This window comes from Melozone crissalis, unplaced genomic scaffold (genome assembly GCF_028551555.1).
Source record: "Melozone crissalis strain CALT ecotype California unplaced genomic scaffold, PUWL_Pcris_2 ptg000027l_1, whole genome shotgun sequence".
NCBI classification, from domain to species: domain Eukaryota; kingdom Metazoa; phylum Chordata; class Aves; order Passeriformes; family Passerellidae; genus Melozone; species Melozone crissalis.
Window position 1 is genome coordinate 28,768,640 of NW_026535805.1, and position 21,066 is coordinate 28,789,705.

A 21,066-nucleotide genomic window follows, 5' to 3' on the forward strand; every position below is an offset into this window, starting at 1 on the left:
CTTCCTAAAAGTACACTAGGCATCCTGCAGCTTTCTGCTGATGATGTTTTCTCATACATTTCCTCTTCAGAATTATATTTGCTGGCAAGAAGTTTGATCTTCTTGTTGGTTTTGTTACTGTCTTGCCCTGAAGACTTGAGGGTTCTGATAATTTATTGTTTGGTCTATTTTTTGTATTTTGCTTTCTATTGGTTTATTTTGGGGTGTGGTTTTTTTTGGGTTTTTTTTTTTGTTTGTTTTTTAAAATTGTGTCTCTGTTTTGTCTTCTGTATGTCTATGTATTTGTATATATACATAATTATATATATGGATCAAATAATTTTACAGTTTTAGGGCTTTAAAGTGGTTTAATTGGCAGCACTGGTAATAGAAATGCAAGAAAATAACAAAACTGTGAGATCTTGACAGTAAGGACTAAATTTCTGGATCTGATGTGATTAAAGTTCTTTCTGTTAGAGCAAAAGCCAATAGATATTCTTCACTTTCATAGTAGTCAAGGCCAGGAAATTTCAATGTCATCTTTGAAACAAGAAAAAATCACTTTCTAAACCAATGACATGGGTGAGAATATCTACCGTCTGCAAGACTAACACAAACCCTTCTCCAGTTGTTTGCATCAAAGTATACTGGAGCTGCAGCATGGCTAAAAATATTTTCATATGAGGAAATTAATCTTTGTCTGCGTTTCATCATTCTATTGCCACCACATATGGAATCCTTTGGTTAGATGTTTGTGTAGTCATGCTGATTGCAGGGGGCATGTTTAACTAGTAAGCTTGGCTGCATAAGGAGACATCGTTTTTTTTCCAGTTCAAATTGCCTAGATAATGGAATTAAATATGCAATTGTTCTGATTTATTTTGTCAGCTATTGTGTTCTGTATGGCAATGATGCAGGTTTGCCTAAGAACAGAAGCTCATATCCTCACTCCTCAGAGTATGGGAAGCATACCTAAGGGGTACATGGAAAAATCCTAGTGAGATGTTGGAGTGCTACTTATGATCATCTACAGGTTTAGATGAAACATACAGAAATATATTTCTCTTTGGAGACAGAGACTTGAAGGATATATCCTAGGATCTAATTTCTCCATGTCCTTGTCTCAGACTGATTTGTTTTAAGCAAATCCCTGAAGTATGTACACTCTTCTGCATACCTGTTTTGTTGAAAGTACACAGACCTGGCACCATTGTGTTTGCCAGGCATTCTCTTATCTACTGCAAGCATTCAAACAAAAGTGTTCTATTGCTCCCTGAGTAATCCGTGGGTGATCTTAACATTGAGCAAAAGTCAGGGCAGGAACTTATGTTGAATTTCTTAGCTCAGGAGTGAACAGTCTCTGGAAGGAAAGGGGGGTGGAGTACGGAGAAGACAGCCACAACTCCAAATAAATAGTTTAAGGGTTGCAAGTGTGTCCATATATGAAAACATTGCATAAGCATAAAAGTGCTGAAATGTTAGATAGTATAAACTGGGTTTCATAATATGTCCTGGCTTTAATAAAGCTGTTTGTATGTAGGCTTTGATGTTAGTGTTTTCTTAAAGTAGAGCTCTCAAACCTATCTCGACCCAGTTTCTATTTGTGTGCTAATTTTAGTGTCCAGTTCTACAAGGCAAATTTGCCACATTTTGAGGCATACAGATAGTCTTATTGAGCAACAGGGGTTATTAAATATAATGTATCATACCATGCCCTGTGTAGAGGACATCTTTAAGTCTCTGTTGTGGCAATTATTACACTTGGATGAGGGAGGGAAGTTTAAAAATACCCCAAATAATTAGTAGCAGATTTTTGCATGTGCCCCCTACCCCAAAAGAAAACAAAAAACATGTTGCTTCCTGAACTGTTAACTGTTACATAGGCTGCTACATTGCTTTCTAGTAAGGGAAAAATAGAAAAAAACCCCACATTATTTCTGAAAAAGTAAAGAATTTTAAAATTATTTTTGGTTTAATCCTAAAAGTTAGCTTTGTGCTCTGCTTAGAGATACAGTGTGACCTGCTTAGTTTAATCAAGGTCAACACTTTTTTGTTTATAATTTTCTTAAACTGCAACTAAAACTATGTCTCAGGCCTGGAAAGGGGAAACATGATAAGTCCCAGACTCAGAGTGCTATCTCTAGATGGCAATCAGAAACACATGAGCTTGAATTATATTCTGTAGTCTTTAAGTGTATACAGAATTTCTCTGTGACTATTAAGGACATGGATTTATGGGACAAAAATTAACTTGTTGCTGGGTCTCTAGCTCTGAGAAATGTTGCAATTTCTAGGTTAATCTCACCTAGGGAATTTTTCAGCTTATCGTGCAAGTGCACATACACACACTACACACACACAAACAAAAATATGTGTGCCATCGCATATATTCTAATGCAATATTCTAAATTTCAAGATATAGATGAGGAAAACTGGATTTATATAGCTTTTAAATGAATGGTCACTGTGCTTGCAAAACCATGTAAGAGGAATGCTGAAAAGCACCATTTGAAAAATAAATCTTTGTATTAGCTGAGAACATGTTTTCAGTAGTTAGCGCAAATATCTCCTGTGCCTTGTGAAATGTTTCTATAACAAGTGGGGAGTCAGGGTTCCATTTCTAAATGAATGTACCTCTAAATGAATTTTTTTTAAATCCAAGTTAGGTAGATAGAAATCACTGTATTTGAGCTGCTCCACTGGGGTTTTTTGATGCTGAAAAAAAATACAGTGTGTGTGTGGCGCCAGAATTGGTTGGGAACAGGAAAGGCATATTTTGTATCCATACTAAATGTGTCGGCTTAGTGCATAGAAGACTTGACCCTTGTCAGGTGTTTTGAAGTTAACTGGCTGACTTATGGATTAATGAGTTTAAGGCTGAAGTCAACCAGCGACAGGAATGAGCTTTGTTGTGTGAGTGTGTGTGTGTGGCTGTGGTGCAGATTTACAAATTTTTATAATGCTTTCAGGTGGACCATGAAAGTCTGATGTAAAGCTTGTCTCTGATCTCTGACTATGGCCATACTTGTGGGATCATGTTTATGTGTATGGGGGGAGGGGGGTGAATTCTTTAACACTTGACACCTGGCTCTGCCAGGTTTCTAGCCATACTATACTGCACTATTCAAGGCATTAATAAAGTTAAAACCTTAAGCTGTATGACCAGTAGGTCATAAAAAACTGTTGCTGAGTATTGTGACCAGCTTTCTTTCACAGCTGGATTATCATCCTGAACAACTAACTCTTTTTTCTTTTCTCTTTTTCATAGCTGTTGTGAACTTGGACAACTCTGTGGTTGATCTAGAGACGCTGCAAGCCCTGTATGAGAATGTGAGTAGTCAGAGGAAGTCCATAAAATGTAGGAATACTGTGTGTCCACGTGAAGGTATTTTTACTTGGCATCAATAATATTCAGAAAGCCTGTAGAAGTCCTATTTTGAAGTGACTTTATTTTCCCCAAAAGCAATGAAAAAACCGTGTATTTTAATTGCATTTATTCCCATTGTGAGTTTTATGAAGTGCATGTATTTCTACATAAGTAACATGATCAACTTCTAAATGACTAGGCAGATGTTAATTTTGCTCCTTTTTTTGCTTCTTGGGTGTGTCAGTCTTTGATCAACAGAACCAAGCTTTACGCTCCACACCTTTGAATTCACATTGTAATTTCACTAATATAAAAATCCTGCTCAGCTAAAAAAAAAAATTTTGATAACAGAAGTTATTCTCTTTATGGAACTGGAGCATTTAATTATTGTTGCTTCAGGGATCGCTCCAAAATAGTTTTAATTCTTTGAAAGAAAAAGAGTTTCTCTAAGGTGGTGTATTAAAAAGTAGTATAAACTTCTAGGGGCTTCATAAATGTCTGGTAGTAATAATCAGAGAGATTTAACCTTTAGGTATGTAAAGTCAGGGATTCAGAATGTGCTCAAGCATGTTCTAAAACTTGACAAAGCCTCTAAAGTAAAAAATTCAAAATGTTGTATCTTAGAAGCGTATTTCTGCCTTCAGCTGGGGCCAGTGAACATTGCCCCGTCTGTGAGTGCAGTGCCTGGATGTGTGGAGGTCTGGCTAGGCATCTCTAGAAAGAGTGAGGAGGCTTTTTCTCTGCCCTCCAAAGAACTTCGAAATACGAGATGTAAAGCTGTGAGCCACAGAATGGCATTGAAGGCCTGTGTATGTTATTGTACGAGATCCTTAACTTCCCTCGTGGTTTTGAGAATGTTAATTAATTTTACACCTTTCAGATATTTGGTTTTTAGACTTTAGCTTTTAGCCACCTGCTTTGGAATGATTTGATGGTTTATGAAGTCCCCCTAAATAATCCACTTTGGCATGCAAAAAGAGAGATAGTAAGCTCTAGTCCACTTTACAGAAAAACTGAGGAGCTAAATAAAACAGAAAGAAACCAAAAGTCTGACAAGAGCTAGAAAGGACTTTTGCTATTCATTCCTGAAGAACTAGGTTAACCAACACTGCCCACAAGATAATGGTCAAAAGAAAAACCTCTTCTAACAACATTCCAAATCTTTATGAACTCTTTGCTTCTTTGCTCCACAACATTTTTGTTTTGGCCTATGGTATTTTTTTTTAAATTACTTTTAATCTGCTTCCTTACACAGTGTATATATATTCCATGCCATGCAGTTTTTAGCAGGCAAAAAATTTGAATCAATTTTATAAGGTACATGTGTGTGAACGTGAGAGATTTTCTTGTGGGAAGTACGGAATACATACTGCAGTCATAATCAGTTTTTACATACTTCTCTTTCTTATTGTGAACAAGTTGGGTTTTTTTCATTTCAGTTTTAAAATATATTCCTCTTATGTTGATAATGTACTACAACTTTTTAAATTTTTACTTAATGTCGTCTCTAATATACTTCAGAATCCTAATATAATGGATTATTTGCAAATTTGCAGTTCATTGAAATAACCAAATGACATTGTGTGCATTTTTTAATTACCTTCACTTATTACATAAGATTTCTAGGAAATGTCCTGATCAAGGAAAATACCATGTGTAAATCTCAGGAAAGAATCAAGTTTTCGACTGTCTAATATATCTCTTTACTTTGAATAGAAAACAGACCAGTCCAACTTTATTATATTTGCTTGGGTGGAACTCAGAAAAAAAAACCCCAAAACCACAACCAAAAACCAAACAGATTACAAGAAAAGCCCTCATATTACTTGGGTAGGATTTTATAAGGGGACCTGAATTTTAATACTGGATCTTCTTTTGGATGAAACTCTGTCTTGAAAGAAGCTTTCTTTTTAGTTGACTTTTGTTTTCTTTATTTCCTTTCAGCCCTCTGTCAAAACACTTCAGACCTTGCATTTTCTTCCCTTTCTAGCTTCACTAATTATAGCAATATTGTTCAATAACTGTTGTAAGTAATGGGTGGTACCAGAGAGCCTGGCATGTTTGATTCCTCCCTTATTTCTCAATCTCATCCTGTGTTGTAAGTGGGAATAACTTTGCAGCATTTACTTCGTAGCCATTGACTTAATTTTTAGTTCTTAGGGGTTTTTTTATGGATTGAGAATTTTTTTGCTGGTTATTTAAATACTAGTACTCAGTCTTTCTATTTGATCTGTATGGAACATATGGGAGCATTTGTTTTACAGTTCTTCCTTCAGAATGTAATCATTTTTTCTGATTGCATGTGTCTGGCATAGTGCTTTCCCTTCTTAAATGTGAATGAAATTTGGGCAGTCTCCAAACCTAAACACACCCTAATTTCAAAAGCCACAGTCCTGAGGGTTCAATTCCTGTTTACTGAGGAACTAAACTCCTGTTAAAGCACAAAGATATTGTATATATCTTAGTGACTTTTTTATAAACTAAGAAGCCCACACCCCACCAAAGACCCAAGCCCTCAATAATTTATTTAATATTATTAAGTTGAATTGTATTAAGTGAGAAAGACGATGTTAGTGCAGCATTGTACTATACAGTCAAATAGCTCTTAGGTGTGGTTGTGTAGCTTGCTTTGTGAAGAGTTGTTTAAATACATGTTGATAATTAGTTATGTATTAGTATCTAGACAGTTTAATAGGAGAATCTTTGTAGATAAAACTACATGTAAATGTGCTTTTCCAAATTCTCTAATAACAATGCAATCAGGTGATAGCTACTACATGTAAATGGGCCCTTCCAAATTCTCTAATAACAATGCAATCAGGTGACAGCTATAATTAGAGAGAGAGAAGGCAGGTAAACATTCTAGTTGCTGTGTGGTGTTAGGACATATTGGTTCTGATGAGAAATGTAGCAACTGGCAAATCAGTGAATGTTTACTTTGAAACAGATTGCCTCTTAGCAGCTGGGGTTGTAGCTTAAGCATCACTGAAACAAGGTATGTCTGCTTCTGCTTGTGTCTTTGCTATGCCATGGAAACAGTTGTATAAAAGTGGATTAAAAATGCTATAGAATAATTTATCATCTTTCATTTTGCCCTTTTTACATCACAAAAGAAACATGCATGTTTTCATAGTTAGGCTCCCAGTAAATTGCCCACACTATCTTTAAAAGACTTAGGTCGATGCTTTCAAAAACCTCAAAATGCCATTGCTGGAGAGAAAGGGCATCCACAAGTCTGAAGTGCATCACACTTCTCTGGCCCTAAGATTCAAACTTTCTCCTCAATTATTTCTTCTGATTTTTTTTCTTATTTTAAACTAGAAATTACAATGTGATGTCTTTTTTTTTTTTTGGCAAAGCCAAACTGTACTTGAGTTCTGATGATCCAGCTTGAAAAGAATATGGTATTTATTATTAACCAGGGTATCTCTGTATATCCTTGTTTCATCTGCTATTGACAAAATTCCTTAGACAACTCATTCATTGTTTTTGAAAGATAGAACACAAACTTTTAAAGTGAAGTTTGCAAAAAAATAAATTTTCATACATTTAAAATTATCTAAACTCAGAGCTAGGCTTCTGTTGTAAGGAAAGAAAAAGCGAACCAGGATATGTATGAGATTTATGTTGTGAGATGGAAAAAGGGCCCTTATGAACTTTGGTTAGAGCAAATACTGGCTAAATTCATACTCTGGAAGAAAATGGGAAAAGAATTAAACGGAAGAAGAATATTTTTGCAGTAATTCAATTCAGATTTTTGCTGTCTGATTTTAGATATAGTTAATATCAAATTCTAGGGCATTATATTATTTTTTCCACTTTTGATGCTATATATATCCATATCTAGCAAAAAATCAAGGAAAGAAAGAGCAGTGACATTCAAAGAGATGCTAAAGCAATCAGGTTAATGACTTTTATGATAAGTATTTATTGAATGTGTTCTCTCTTGACACGCATTTGGAAGGCAATATAAAAGCTTTTTTAAAAACTATCTATCTGTAAATTGGAGAAAAAATAGGCATTAATAATAAAGAAAGCTGGTAAAATTCTGGGAAATTATTTTTGATAATACCTGTGCAATAGACACAGTATTCCTTTTCTGTCAGAATTTAAAGTACCATTGATCACAAGTCTGGATACCTGAGCCCTAATTAGTGACTTGAAATTCCAATTTGAGTCTGAACTTGGGCTGTATACTTCAACTTCTTGATTGTGGTGGAGAGTGTAAACTTTCTCTCTTGAGTTTGCTCTGGCCTGCCCATGAATGGATCATGCTTAGCCTTTGTATCTCTGACAGTTGTTACTTGTTTGCATACACAACCTGAGAATAATGGCTTAAATAAGGAATAGGGAGTCTTCCTAACCTTTGCCCATGGGATTTGGTGGAGAAACATCAAGAGCTTGAACATGCACATATGTGATAGATTGCTGTGATAAGCACTCTAATATTTCAGTCTGTGTAGAAGGCTGTGAGAGATATAACTCTTGAGTATTTATTCTAAAATATTTGCAAATAACCATTTAGGTTTAATGCTAAAATACTTACTTCTCTGTAACTGTTATGAAAAAAATGTTAAGTGATTTTCCTTCGGTTTAACAGGAGAGAAGATAATTTAAAGACTGGCCAGAAAAAATGGAAAATAATTTAATTTGATAGCATGAGAACTAGTTTACTTTTACAAAAAGCTGGGCTTTTTTTCAAAAACTTAGTGTAAAAAAAAAAAAGTGTAAATTGACTACATGAAGTTTTTGAAATACAAGTTGAATAAATAAAATAGCTCCTCCTACAGTCATGTCATTTGCACACTTAGACCTCTGTGGCTCTGATGAGATGACCACTGGAACAATGCTCCCTCTCTTGGCATCCTTCCAGCTTCTAAAATCTGTAGATTTCACCTGTTGCCAAGAGAGTTCTTACTGATTTGAGAAGTGATGGAAACTTTCTTTTCTTTTAACTCTCACCTGGGTAAGAGTGTTCTAGATTAAGTGTGGACATATCCCATTTACATTGGCATTTTTAACACAAAACCAAACTCAAGCCTTCTCCACAACAGCACATGCAATATTTAAGTTAATACTTCTGCAGTTAGTTGTCTTTTTCTAGTCCTCATCCTGTTTCTGGAAAAGTCTTCTAAAATAGGATTAAAAATTGATTAAATTTTCTGATCCTAGTACCTTGGAAACATTCTTCTCAGGATAGCATTGTACAAGAAGCAATTGCTACAGTAGATCCTATGCCTGCCTTGACTTTATGCAGAAAAGTGCCTTTGGAGGACTTGAATCCCCAAGTTTCTTTCCCCACACTGAAGTAAAACTGGGGTGGGGAATTCATGTAACTGAGTGTTATGAATGGCCACTGCCAGTATTCTAAAATTAAAAACTGGTAAACAAGCCTCAGCCTAGCCCTTGTTAACTGAGAAAGGCCTGATGTCGTATAAACCAGCAGATAAAGGGAGGCCCAAACAGGTCAAGGGAAGTGACCTGCTCAGCACTAGTGGGACCACAGTTAGGATGCTGTGTGCAGGTGTGGCCTCTCCAGGGCAAGAGGCAGTGACACATTGGAGCAAGGCTAGCAGAGAGCAGCAATGATGGTTAAAAACTTGGAGAAGTGTTGTTCAAGGAGAGGCTGGGAGACAGCTGGAGTTGCTCAGTCTGGAAAAGAGAAAGCTCAGAGGAATCTTACCAGTATGTACAAATAAATACCTCACTGGGGAGGGGGAATAAAGAGCACATATCAAGATTCGGGGATGCCCGACATAAGGACAAGACATAGAGGGCCTCCTGAGTTTGAAGCACTAGATCAGGCTGCCTAGAGAAGGCATCAGGTCTCCATCCCTGGAGATATTCAAAACCTGGCAGGATGTGATACTGAGCAAGCTTCTCGAGCTGCCTCTGGTGTTTGTCAGTGTTCACCTAGACAGTCTCCAGGGGTCCTTTCAAACCTCAGCTATTTTATTAATCTTTGGTACAGGTACTGCCACAAATTTAATCTCTTAGTGTCCAGAAAAAAGTTTATTGCTGGACAAAAAATATATACTTGCAATATTTCAATCTGTTGAAGTATTTAATATATAAGATCAGACAACTTTAGAGATGACCTTTGAAGAGCATCCACAGAAATGCTGACTAAATACTAGGATATGTGACATCATAGACAGATGACTTTGCATTATTTCCAGGCTTCTTGAAGTATTAAGAGAAACTCTGAAGGGCTTTTGCTATATGACTCCTCAATCTCTTCATCTTTCTACTTCACATCAGTATTTTCAGCCTTTTCACATGGGAAGATGTTCAACAACTTTAGAAAAAGTGTCCAAACTGAAATTTCTGGTTTCAAGTTCCTGATGGAGTAGGCATAATGATTTGAAACAGCTCTTCTGCTAATCCTGCAAAGGCATTCAAGAGAGAATGCAGGTGCAGCATTTCTTACACTTTGCCATTATCTGAGTGATTAGAATAAAATTTTTCACTGTTGTCGTCAAGTTCTGTGGTGGAGAAAGTTAAAAAATGAGTGTAATTTTTCTTAAAGGAATAAAGGTAGATACACTTTTTTTAAACTCTTGGGCAGATTAATGTTTTGGATCTCTCCTGGAAACTGCTATGATTGTCAAAAAAAGGGTCAGAAGGAGAAATTTTCTTTTCACTTTTATTCCTTTCCATGCCATTCCATTTTTCAGTACTACTGTTTGGAAGAAAATTTTTACCAGCTTGGAGCACTGAAAAAAAAAAATGGTGAGGCTCAGATTCTATTGATTGGAATATTGAAGAAGAGACTTCACAGTGTGCCACAGAGTTCTTCAAGAAGCTAGGCAGTTGATATGTACTCTTTTTTTTGCTTATTAAGACAAAAACGAAATTAATTTTACTTCAAAGAATTATGCAGTAGTTCTCGTGTATTATATGTATGATAGTTCCATTATAAATGTGGTTTTTTTCCTAAGTGTTTTTTCAAATCCCAAAGAAAATTTAAATTGCAGTAAAAAAACTGTTTGCATTTATTTAAGAAAATGTATTATTTAAATACCTATTTAAAGATCAGATCACATTCAAATGTAACCCAACAAATTTGTGAAGAGAAATATAACTCTCCTCTTGAGTCCTTCAATTCAAACATCTCATAAATGAGCAAAGAAGAGGAATTGGGAATGAAGATCATTGTCTCAGTGCATCACTGGATGAGTCAATACTTTTCAGACTGCTAGTAGTCAATATTATTATTTGCAAGATATTCTATTCTCCAGCAGATCTATATATACTTAAACTTTGTGGACTTTATACTTTGTGGACTCCTATAGTTTTACCATAAACAGATGCTAGAAAGAAAAATCTATGAATTTGATTTTTGTTACAAGGGCATATTTCTGTCTCTTGTTTGACCAGTCAAAGCCATTTTTTGTTTTTTGGTTTTTTTTCCTTTATTCCAGAGAGCACAATCAGATGAACTTGAAAAAATAGAAAAGCATAGCAAGGCATCCAAGGAAAAAGAAAACGCCAAGTCTTTGGATAAGCCAGAACAGTAAGAACATATTTATGATAGAGCAGTTTTGCTCACTTAGAAAACTTTCACTTCTGTAGTAAAATATGTATAAAAAACCCCCCAAAGTCTGTACCTACTGACAGTGACTCAAATAAATTTTTTTAATCACTTCTTCAGGTTCCTCTATGAACTCTCACTGATTCCCAACTTTTCAGAACGCGTGTTTTGCATCCTGTTCCAATCAACATTTTCAGAAAGCATTGGTTCAATCCGTCGCAAACTTGAATTGTTACAGAAACTGTGTGAGGTAGGTTGTGCTCTGTGAAAAAACAGATCTAAATTTCTGATTTTTAATCTTGTTAAGCTTTACTCATATTTCAAAAGTTTTCACTTAATTTACTTAGGTATTTCAAATATTTAAAATCTGAAGGGTAGCAGAATTGCGCATTTTATGATTGCACTTTAATATCAAAGTGAATTTTAAGATTAACTTTTGCTAATAAATTATATAATGCTTTTGCCATCAGTGTGTATCAGTCTCTGGAAAACCGTGCACCTTCTCCTTTTGTTAAAGCAAAATCTTCCCTCTTCACAGTCACCATTATCACTCTTTTTCAAAGGAATGCCAGTTCAGCTAACCTTGTGTTGGTTGAGAAATGTGCAACTTAGTAATATCTCTGATATCTAGAGATAACAATGTTGTATCTAGTCAGAAGAGATTACTGGATATTTGCAGTCCCATGAAAAACAAATACATAGCTTTAAAATGCAAGTTTCATCAGTATTCTAAAAACTTAAAACCATTTCAACTGTTCTACGTTTCACTATGTAATATCTTTTATTTAATGTTTTTAATTGTTCAACCTCAGTGTTTTATTAACTTGTTGATGAATTTTCTGTGAAATGAAATATGTTATTCACAATGTCAGTATCAGTTAAGGATTACTATTTTGTTTTTCTTAACAGGTCATGTCTGGTAATACTGTACAGATTTTCTGTTATTTTTCTAAGCATCCATTTTGGAGATAATATTCTCCATTCATATAAAATTACATATTAACATTGTTCTACCTCTGCATGTTACTGTAGAAGGTAACTTCCTTTATCTGAGTCTTTATACAAGTATTATTTCTAAACACAACATCAACAAATCTGTTCATTAACCATAAATATTTTTTGGACTTTGAACAGAATTTTTTTCTCTGTATTTTAGACATTGAAGAATGAATCAGGAGTTATGCGGGTTCTTGGCTTGGTTCTTGCCTTTGGGAATTACATGAATGGTGGAAACAGGACACGAGGACAGGCTGATGGGTTTGGACTAGATATTCTGCCAAAACTGAAAGATGTCAAGAGCAGTGTAAGTTGATTCAAGACTTCCTGAAGGCCTGAGAAGGTTAAAATCTCTCAAAATTACTTTGTTTCTGAGTGAATGGTGTGAAGCTTATGAAGGCATGTAGAAGGGACTTCTTTTGCTACTATGCTTACCTGATCACACTTCTAGAGTTGGATGCATTTCTGTAGAATTATAAAACTTAACCATCTCTTTTCACTACTGTACAAACAAAAATACTTAAAATTATGTTTTAATTCTTAGTTAGATGTAAATTTGATTTTCAGTACACTTCATCATTTCAACTTTTCTTGTAATTAGAAGCAATACTATGATCTTGCTGTTAAAAGTTTATTATGGAAGTGGAAGGAGTTCCATGCTGATTCAAAATATTTGTGAGGGGAAAATTATCACTCCTAAATATGATTGGATAGGCATCCAGAGCATTTGGGATAAGCCAAAATTCATTCTTTATGTACACCATGTTTACAGAGTTTGTATTTGACAATGGAACATGTAGCCACCTGAGCAAAGGACTTCTTGATTCAAGATCTGTCTAGTGTAGTCATCTCAGTAGAGACAATGATAAGTAGTGTTTTTTTCTTGCTCAGTGCTAAACTGTAATTTGTGTGTTACCAGCACTTTTTGTCTTCAGTTAATCATTTTGGGGTTGCATTCAAATACCTGCTTTGTTTACAAGGAAACAATCTTAGAGTTTCTATGGCTAATGAAAAACCTTATCTGCATGTGACAGATTATAGCAATAACTCTTGAGCCTTAAAATTTGTTGCTGCATCTGTCTGGCGAGTCACTGTCAAGATCTTCAATTCTGCAAATGGCAGAAAAAAAGTGTTGGTTTCCATTCTTGGTCCCTCACTAAACATACATATTTTAGCTGCTGGTTTAGGTGATGTGAGCAGAGCTTTAACCCTGAGTTGAGAGAGCATGTTGCCTTTTTAAATGGGTGGAGGAATTTCCTTCTTGCATGCTGGTTTCTTTGATAAACCATGGGAGCAGTGATATGAGTGACACTTCAGAACAGCTTACTTCAAATTGACTCTAAATTCAATACATCACCAGTTTTAGAGCTCTGATCAGTAGGAAATTTAGGCACACTAAATTTAGTTTGGTAACTCAAGACTTCAGTACGTAATTTGCTGGAAATGCTATGACTATTAAGCTTTCAGTTGGAAGATATATTTTCAGTTCATTTGCGACTGATCAGTCAGGAAAGTTCTTAAAAAATCCTTTTCTGAAAATATCTGAAAATTTAATTCTGTCAGAAATCCTCTTCAAATGGAAGATTTTTTTTGCTGAAGTTTCATTAGAGAGCTTACAGAGGAGAAGCAATTAAAATGCTCCCTCAACCCTCAATGCTCCCCCCAGCCCCCCAAATTCCATTTTTTAAAAAACTTTCTTTGTTTAATTTAACTATGCTTTGGTTATACTTGTAGTGTTGCAAACGAACTTGTATATACATGAACCCAGAAACAATTTCTCTTTTCCTTCTTGGGAAATTTCAGAATGTAAGGGTTTGATTTGCAATCAGATAGAATTAAAAATATGAGGAGTGTGTTACATGAGTGTTTTCTCTTTCTTCATTTTATTTAATGATTAAATGGAACTGCAGGGTGTGGTTTGTTTTTGTAATTAGAAGCAATACTATGCTTCTTATTGATTTGGGTGGTTTTTTTGTATGTTTCAATTTTTGGTTTGTTTTTTCTTTTTTGTTTTAATGAAGGGACCAAACCAACAAAGTATTTTTTATATGCTGAATATATAATTTATCTGAATTATCTTTTCTGATTTTTTTTCTGTGAGTTTCAGTAACACAGCAAACTCTATCCTCTTCTATACAGGACAACAGCAGAAGTCTTCTATCATACATTGTCTCATATTATTTGCGTAATTTTGATGAGGTGAGTGAAAATTAAAATTAACTCTGTTAAATTCAGATTAAGCAGCCCATCTTACTAAATTTGCTCTTCTGTTAGTGAGATGCAGAAATATGTATAAATATTCCCTGGGATTTCAGTTATATATTTTAGTATAGAACAAAAGTAATGAGCACTAGGTAACTGTTCATTTGTTTATTCATCAGGATGCTGGAAGGGAACAATGCATCTTTCCTCTTCCGGATCCACAAGATCTCTTCCAGGCTTCACAACTGAAGTTTGATGATTTTCAAAAAGATCTTCGCAAAATGAAGAAAGATTTGCGAGGTACAGAACCTAGATTAAAAGCTAATTTTGTTACCATTATATCTCTTCTATTCTTGTTTGTATCATTTTGAGAAATTAGATGTTACTGTAAAAATAGCTGTGTATTTTTAACTTTTCAGTTAGTAGTTTGCTTCTTTAATTTGCTTTTCTATGACCATTTATGCCATAATCCATAATTTTGTGTAGATAACCTGTAGGAGGTTTTTAAATTAAACAGCATCAAAACAGTTAGGTTAAATCTTCTGTTTCAAAACCAAACCAAAAAACTAATTTAGTTTTCTTTTGTGTAAACTGATTTCAAATCTTTGACCATAAAAAGTGCTGCAAATTGTTGGACCTTGTCCATGATAAAAAAAAAAGTTTATAACCAGGTCTAAATACTATCTAGCAGATAAAATAATAAGTATGACATTGTTAAAGACACTTGAAATATCTGGATTTTACTGAACCGTAATATGCAAAGTAAGTATTTTTTCTCCTCTTATAAAATGTTTTCTTTAAGTGAATTCAGCAAGTTTAAGATATATTTGCTAGACTTTAATGAGGAATAGTTATCATATATTTCTTATTAGCATGGGGATCTAAATACTGAATTTGTTAAGTAAGTGTAGTTTGCACAAATGATCCATGATCTTCAATATTACTGCAAAAAATCTCTGCTAAACTGGTGAGTTACGTTACTGTGCTAAATCTTTGAGGGAGAAATGCAAATCAAGGAGTGATATTACTGTTGCCTTGCTGCTTTTAAATGCCATGCCTCTAGAGACCTAGGAGTGGTTTGGTAATCCATTAATCCCTGGACGACCTAGAATGGGAGGTTTTCTATTACAACAAAAACATAACATGGTTACCAAATGATATCTGACCTTCTCTTCTTGCTGCTATGAAAATTTCTGTTTGGATATTTAAAACATTATTTTAAATACTTTGACTATTTAAAGTATTTAGTATTTTCAGTATTTAAAGTTGTATCAAAGTCATTCAGGGTGACACTGAGGAATGAACAGTAGTATCATCCACTTACTGCTCCTGAACCACCTAGGGGGAAAAAGTCTCAGAATTCAGTCATGAAAACTTCTTGCAACTTCTAGATAATCTCAGAGCTGACATCTAAACTGGCACATGTAGAAGAAGGTTACTTAGGTCTTATTTCAAAAAGATACTTGAATTCAGGTGCATGTGAATAAATATACATTTCCTCACAAATTCCTCACAAATTCACCAAAAATGGTTTTTTGTGCAGGAATGGTTGAATATTTTCACATCAAAACTGAAATTTGCACAAAGACATAAATCTCTCGTGGAATAAATCCCCACTGTGTAGTGATCAAAGCAGGGGTTCTGTAAAAATGGAAATTACACGCTTCAATCTGCCTTCAGATTGCAGTTGAATTCTTTCTGTGCTTACAATCCAACCCTTAAGCTCAAGAGTCTCTTGTCAGTCTGTTTTGCAGTTAATGAAACTGAAGAATAGCTACAAGCACCATTGCTCTTTCTCTATTGCATTTGGTACAAACATTTTTGGGGACAGCACCAGCAGCTTCATCCTATCCTGAATATGAAGTGACAGTTTCAATACCAGACTTAAATATCAGTGATGACTTCTTAATAGTCTCCAAATATGTAAAATGCTTTGTGTTGACTTTCTTTTTCAAAGAAAAGTGACAAGACAAATTAAAAACCATTTGTCTTAAAAGATTTCATGACCACAAGAGCAGTAGTAGTAAAATTTAGTAATACACTAAAAATTCTGTGTATTCTGATTGCTTAATTGTTGTGATGATTTCAGTGAGATAGAATAGCCTGTCTCAATTACAGTAATTTCTAAATAGAGAACAAGTTTTACCAGAATGTGTCAAATTACTTCCAAGGGGCTATTTTTCACTTCATTTACTTTAAGTACACTACCAGATTTACTAATGAACATGTGGAATCTTGAGTTACTAGAGCTAGAAAGGGCCTTATCAAATGTCTGAACAGGAAGAGGGTTGTATGATGCTGAGAAAATTCTGACAAAATTCTAAATATGAGCTTATTCTTTTGAAGTCAGTGTGATTAAATGACTACTGATTATTCCTAGGAAACACTGACTTTAGAGGCATAGAAATAAGTGCCCAGAATACATTAGAATTTTATACTGTTGTGTGGACTGTAACCTTGGGCTTACATTCATCAAAATTAGATGGCAGATTTTGTGAGTGGATTTCACCATTTGGTGAGGGTGGGTGTTTAATTTGTTCTTTGTCACGGGGAAACTGAAACTTGTAGATAATACTGATGCAGGCACTAACAGTTTAATGCTAGTTTCAAATACGCTGAAAACCATGCAGTGAGATCATGCTTATTACAATGTGGCAAGGAGGTATTGATTCACCCAGAAAAAAGTCTTCTGCAGATATACTATTGCTGTCTTAGAAAACTTTCCATGATCACTATTCAAAGGTAAATGTCATTTAAAAAAATTCAACAGAATACCCACAAAGTAGAGGACAGTTATGATTTAAAAAAAAGTTTAATAGCTGTAACAATAGCAGTTCATTTTAGTACTGCAGTGTTTTTCCATCTAAAGATGTCAGTAATATACACAGAGACATGCAGATATAAATAATCTTCATAATTCTGTAAAATAATTTTGTTAACATGTTCTTTTGCAGTTTGGAGTTTGCTGACTGTTTAAAAAGAAAAAGGACTCATTCAAACTTCTATACTTTCTTCCCTTTTGACTATCAAGGCTATTGTCCATTTTCAAGTGTTTATGAACTCTATACCTTGGCAGTTTGTAAAATTTTGGAAAAGAAAATCTCCTCTAGTATTTCAGATTAAAAGGGTAAATCCCACGGAGTTTTAGAAGCATGTCATTTGCCTGTTCCAAGATGAATAGAAATTTCAGTTTTTAAAATAATACAGATCCGAAGGATAACACTTATATACCAGATTTTTTTTTTTGTAAGATAGAAGACAAAGAACAACTAGATCCTCTTACTAACAAATCAAGTGAGTTTGGCTCCATCTGTTGCTCCTAGATTTCACAGCTCTCCAGGATTCCCACTTTAGCCTTTTTGACTTCAGTGACATATAGTTTGTTAAGCAACTTGATCTGCTTTTGATCTCTCCTGGCTGTCAGCAATGTTCCTTGATGCAGTCATGCCAAGCAATGACTTCTGTTCCTATGTCATTCCACAGAAGAAACTTTAGCACTTGCCACATGACTTAAATCAACTCACCATGTAAAGAAAATTGGGCAGCCAGGGTCACAGGAGCAGTGTGTGACACTCACTGATTAGGACCTCTGTTATGTAACTATTAGGATCAGTATGTTTTTCTAGACACTTCAGAGTGCTCCAGGTAGAGCAGAAAGATGTGAAAAAACATGTAGTAAATTAATCATGATTCTAACCCTCTTTGCTCTGAGGTTAAATTTTGGTTTAGGAAAATGTTGGATTTGTGGCCCAAATCCACAATGGATGTGGATGAAATTCTTCCAGATGTATTTGGTTTAGGAAAGAACTAGAACACTAGAATGGCATTGAGAGTTATAGAATTATAGCAAGTTAAAAATGTTTAGAAGCTATTCTTTGGCTGTACATTAGCATTCTAGCCTTACAACATTAAGTTTATTCTTGCTAATCAGAAACTAATTCATCACTTGTCACTTATTGCAAAACTTTCACTGAAGCTCAGCTAAAAGGGAATTAGAAACAATGTCAGGCCAAAAGTAAATCTGACTAGAAGGAGATTAATAGTACAATGAAATGCAGATTGCTCTGAAATTGAGTTGAATTCAGTACTTCTTTATATGTCATAATGTCATATTTAATATATTTGATTGGAAACTGACTACAAGCAATAATTACCATAATTAAACATTATTTTTGTAATGATGGTTTCTTTTCTTATTCTGAGTGTTTACAACTCATTGAAAATTCTCCATGCAAAAGAAGCTAGGCTGTGTGGCCCAGTACATCTCCCTGATTTGGAATAAATGTGACTGAGAATGTTTATAAAGTGTTAAGCATTTGCAGAACACTTTGTCTTTTAAAAGTATGTTCCAAGAAAAGCCCCAGAGTATCTTGGAAAAATACATGTTCCCTATGTTTTTCAGTGCTTCTTACAGTCACCTGAAGTTACCTATTCATTTTGGACCTGTAGTTGTAGAGTTATGTGCTCTTGTGTTTAACACCTGCTGTGTGAATAAGAGCATTGGAAGTACCATCTTGTGCAATAAAAAGGCTTTTAAAGGTTGTATTTGGGATGGTGTCAATGTGCAATTGAGAGAGTTCAGACAGCAATAGGCTTTCTAGTCATTCCTCTTGCCTCAGTAAAGGTTATCCTCAATACCTAGAAAGAGTTCCTAACCCTGAGAGTTCAGTCAAGCTGTAGTTTGAGATGGAATTTTCCTCTTTGTGGTCAAATCTGTGGGGTGCAGGGCTTACTTTGCAAAATAAGATTGCATCCACTACTAGTTCTTTAATAAGTAACATTAATGCTTTCAGACTAAAGTTTAAAAAAAATTGCAGCATTCTATTTGCCCCTCTCTCTCACACACACATGTATCCTTGTATCTTTTTGTATTCTCAAAACTGTGTTCCATCATAGTTCTGATTATGGATCTAAGACTCTAGCAACATTCCAATGCCACTTCTTGATCAGAAGTAAGAGTGGTATTAATTGCAGCTTCAATTAACAAACTTGAGCAGTCGTAATCTATTTAGGGCCCCACTTTAGGTGGAAGAAAGGGAAGGGATTGCTCTTCTAAATTTGACTGTCCTCTCCTAAAGGAGGAGAGGGACAATCTATGGATTTATAGATTTTCCAGTTAAGGAAAGGCCTTGAGCCTAATCTGGTGATCTGTGTTTTAAAAAGCTAAAGTTTGGTGAAATAAACATCCTTAGAGATTTCCCAAAAAGTTTTTTTAATATTTATTTTTTATTATTCATTATTTTTTAATATTTAATATTTTTAATATTTAGTATTTCAAGTTTCAAGAGAAGGTGGAGCTGGAGTAGAGAGAATTGAAATGAGAAAAAAATTGTATTCTTTAGAGTTTGAATTGCATCATCAAAAACATTCGGAATTTGAAATGTTTGTGGTTTTGTCATTCTCCATTAATAGTTTTGCTACAAATGTGAATGAAGATATTTCCCAATTAAGAAATAGATCCTTTATTTTCTTTCTATGATCCATAGATCCATATTCTGGTGGAAAAATTCCTTCAGTCTTTTATAAAATAAAGCCAAATCACTCAAGGTAATGAATAGCAAAATAATAGCAACAGTAGTGGTTTGGGTAGGTCCTCCAGTTATTTCTATCACTTACCTTTACAGAAACAGGTATTATTTTAACCAAATTAAATCTTTACATTTATCTACTCATTTACAACTGTACATCCACAAATTCTATCTGTTTGTTCTGTTATCACTGAAAGGGTTAATTGCTGCAGCTATGCCACATGCAGATTCCTAAACCTAAACCAGATGTAAACTAAAGCCAGGCTTTCAGTCAATCTGTGAGTCATATTTTACTGTCCTTAAAACTCCAAACAAGGAGCTATCTATGGAAGCCCTTGAAGACTCAGCAGTTCTTAGTGTAAGTCATTACAATTCCAAAAAAAATAAATAGAAGAAAATTAGGAGCTCTTTCTGTATTTGTGGCTGGGTTCATCAGAGTGTGTCTTTTGATGAGGCCAGCATTGTTTCCTTTAGATAAAGTCTAAACTTTCTTTTAAAGTCACAGGTTGCAGTTGTAGGGGATCCAGAAAGCACTGAGGAAGTTGAGAAAGGCGTGATAAAGTTGTTCTATAATTTTTGGACAAGTAGGACACAGCCACATCTCCTGTGGAAGCCTGAGTAGTGCGAACCTTAGAAAATTAAGGACATAATTTCAAAGCTTCCATAAAAAATTTAATACAAACAGTCTAGCAAGTCTCAACTAAAGGTGTGCTCTCAAATATCTTAAACTATTTTGAAAATCCACCTGACTTCTTGAAGACTTCTATATAGAAGTATGCAGTTTCTGAATTAGTTAACAAAAACAGCTTAATGGATCTGTTAAATACTCATCCAGGATAGTTCATTAGTCTGCTTGCTTTTTATTTTTTTATAGGTTGGGTTTTTTGTGTTCAGTGTGGGGTTTTTATTTGTTTGCTTTTATTTTCCATTAAATTTTTATATTTTGGGAGTTTGAAAAGACAACTCCTCTTGCCCATTGTTATACTTGCCAAAGGAACTTCAGTAAGCCTGAGAAGCAGCTGGTCATTTGAAATTTTGTTCAAATAGAAATATTTTATATTTAGAAGAGATTTGTGCTTCCAGGGGCTAAAATTTAGTATCCAACAGAACCAGCTGGAAAATGTGCATTAGACAGATAGTATGAATGTTGAAAACTTTTTTTTTCTCATTTCAGAAAGACAAAATAACTGTTTCTGATAATGAGACTGGGTACATTTTACATCACTTACCACAATCACTTTATGAAAATGTTAGTGCAAAGCACAGAGTGTTTTGTCACTTTCCTTTTCCATATAGATGTCTCTTAAATGATATTGGCTGTTGTGAAACTTTATATGTTTTTACTAAATTGACCTGAAATAAAAATAAAACAAAAATATAGGATGAGCAAGCTAACACAATAGCTTGAAAAAAATGCAATTAATTGTATTTTAACACAGAAATAGAGAATGAGATGAATT

At 34.6% G+C, this 21,066-nt stretch overlaps 1 protein-coding gene across 2 annotated transcripts in view; it reads left to right on the top strand.

Annotated features, from left to right (window-relative positions):
- Positions 1-21,066, top strand: part of FMN2 (formin 2) — a 152,050-nt gene that overhangs the window by 80,132 nt on the left and 50,852 nt on the right. For both annotated transcript variants that reach the window (XM_054279386.1, XM_054279387.1), the window contains 6 exons: positions 3,248-3,309; positions 10,771-10,862; positions 11,001-11,130; positions 12,037-12,183; positions 14,016-14,075; positions 14,258-14,378. In XM_054279386.1, the coding sequence (XP_054135361.1) occupies positions 3,248-3,309; positions 10,771-10,862; positions 11,001-11,130; positions 12,037-12,183; positions 14,016-14,075; positions 14,258-14,378 (612 nt within the window). The remainder of the gene's footprint in view (positions 1-3,247; positions 3,310-10,770; positions 10,863-11,000; positions 11,131-12,036; positions 12,184-14,015; positions 14,076-14,257; positions 14,379-21,066) is intronic.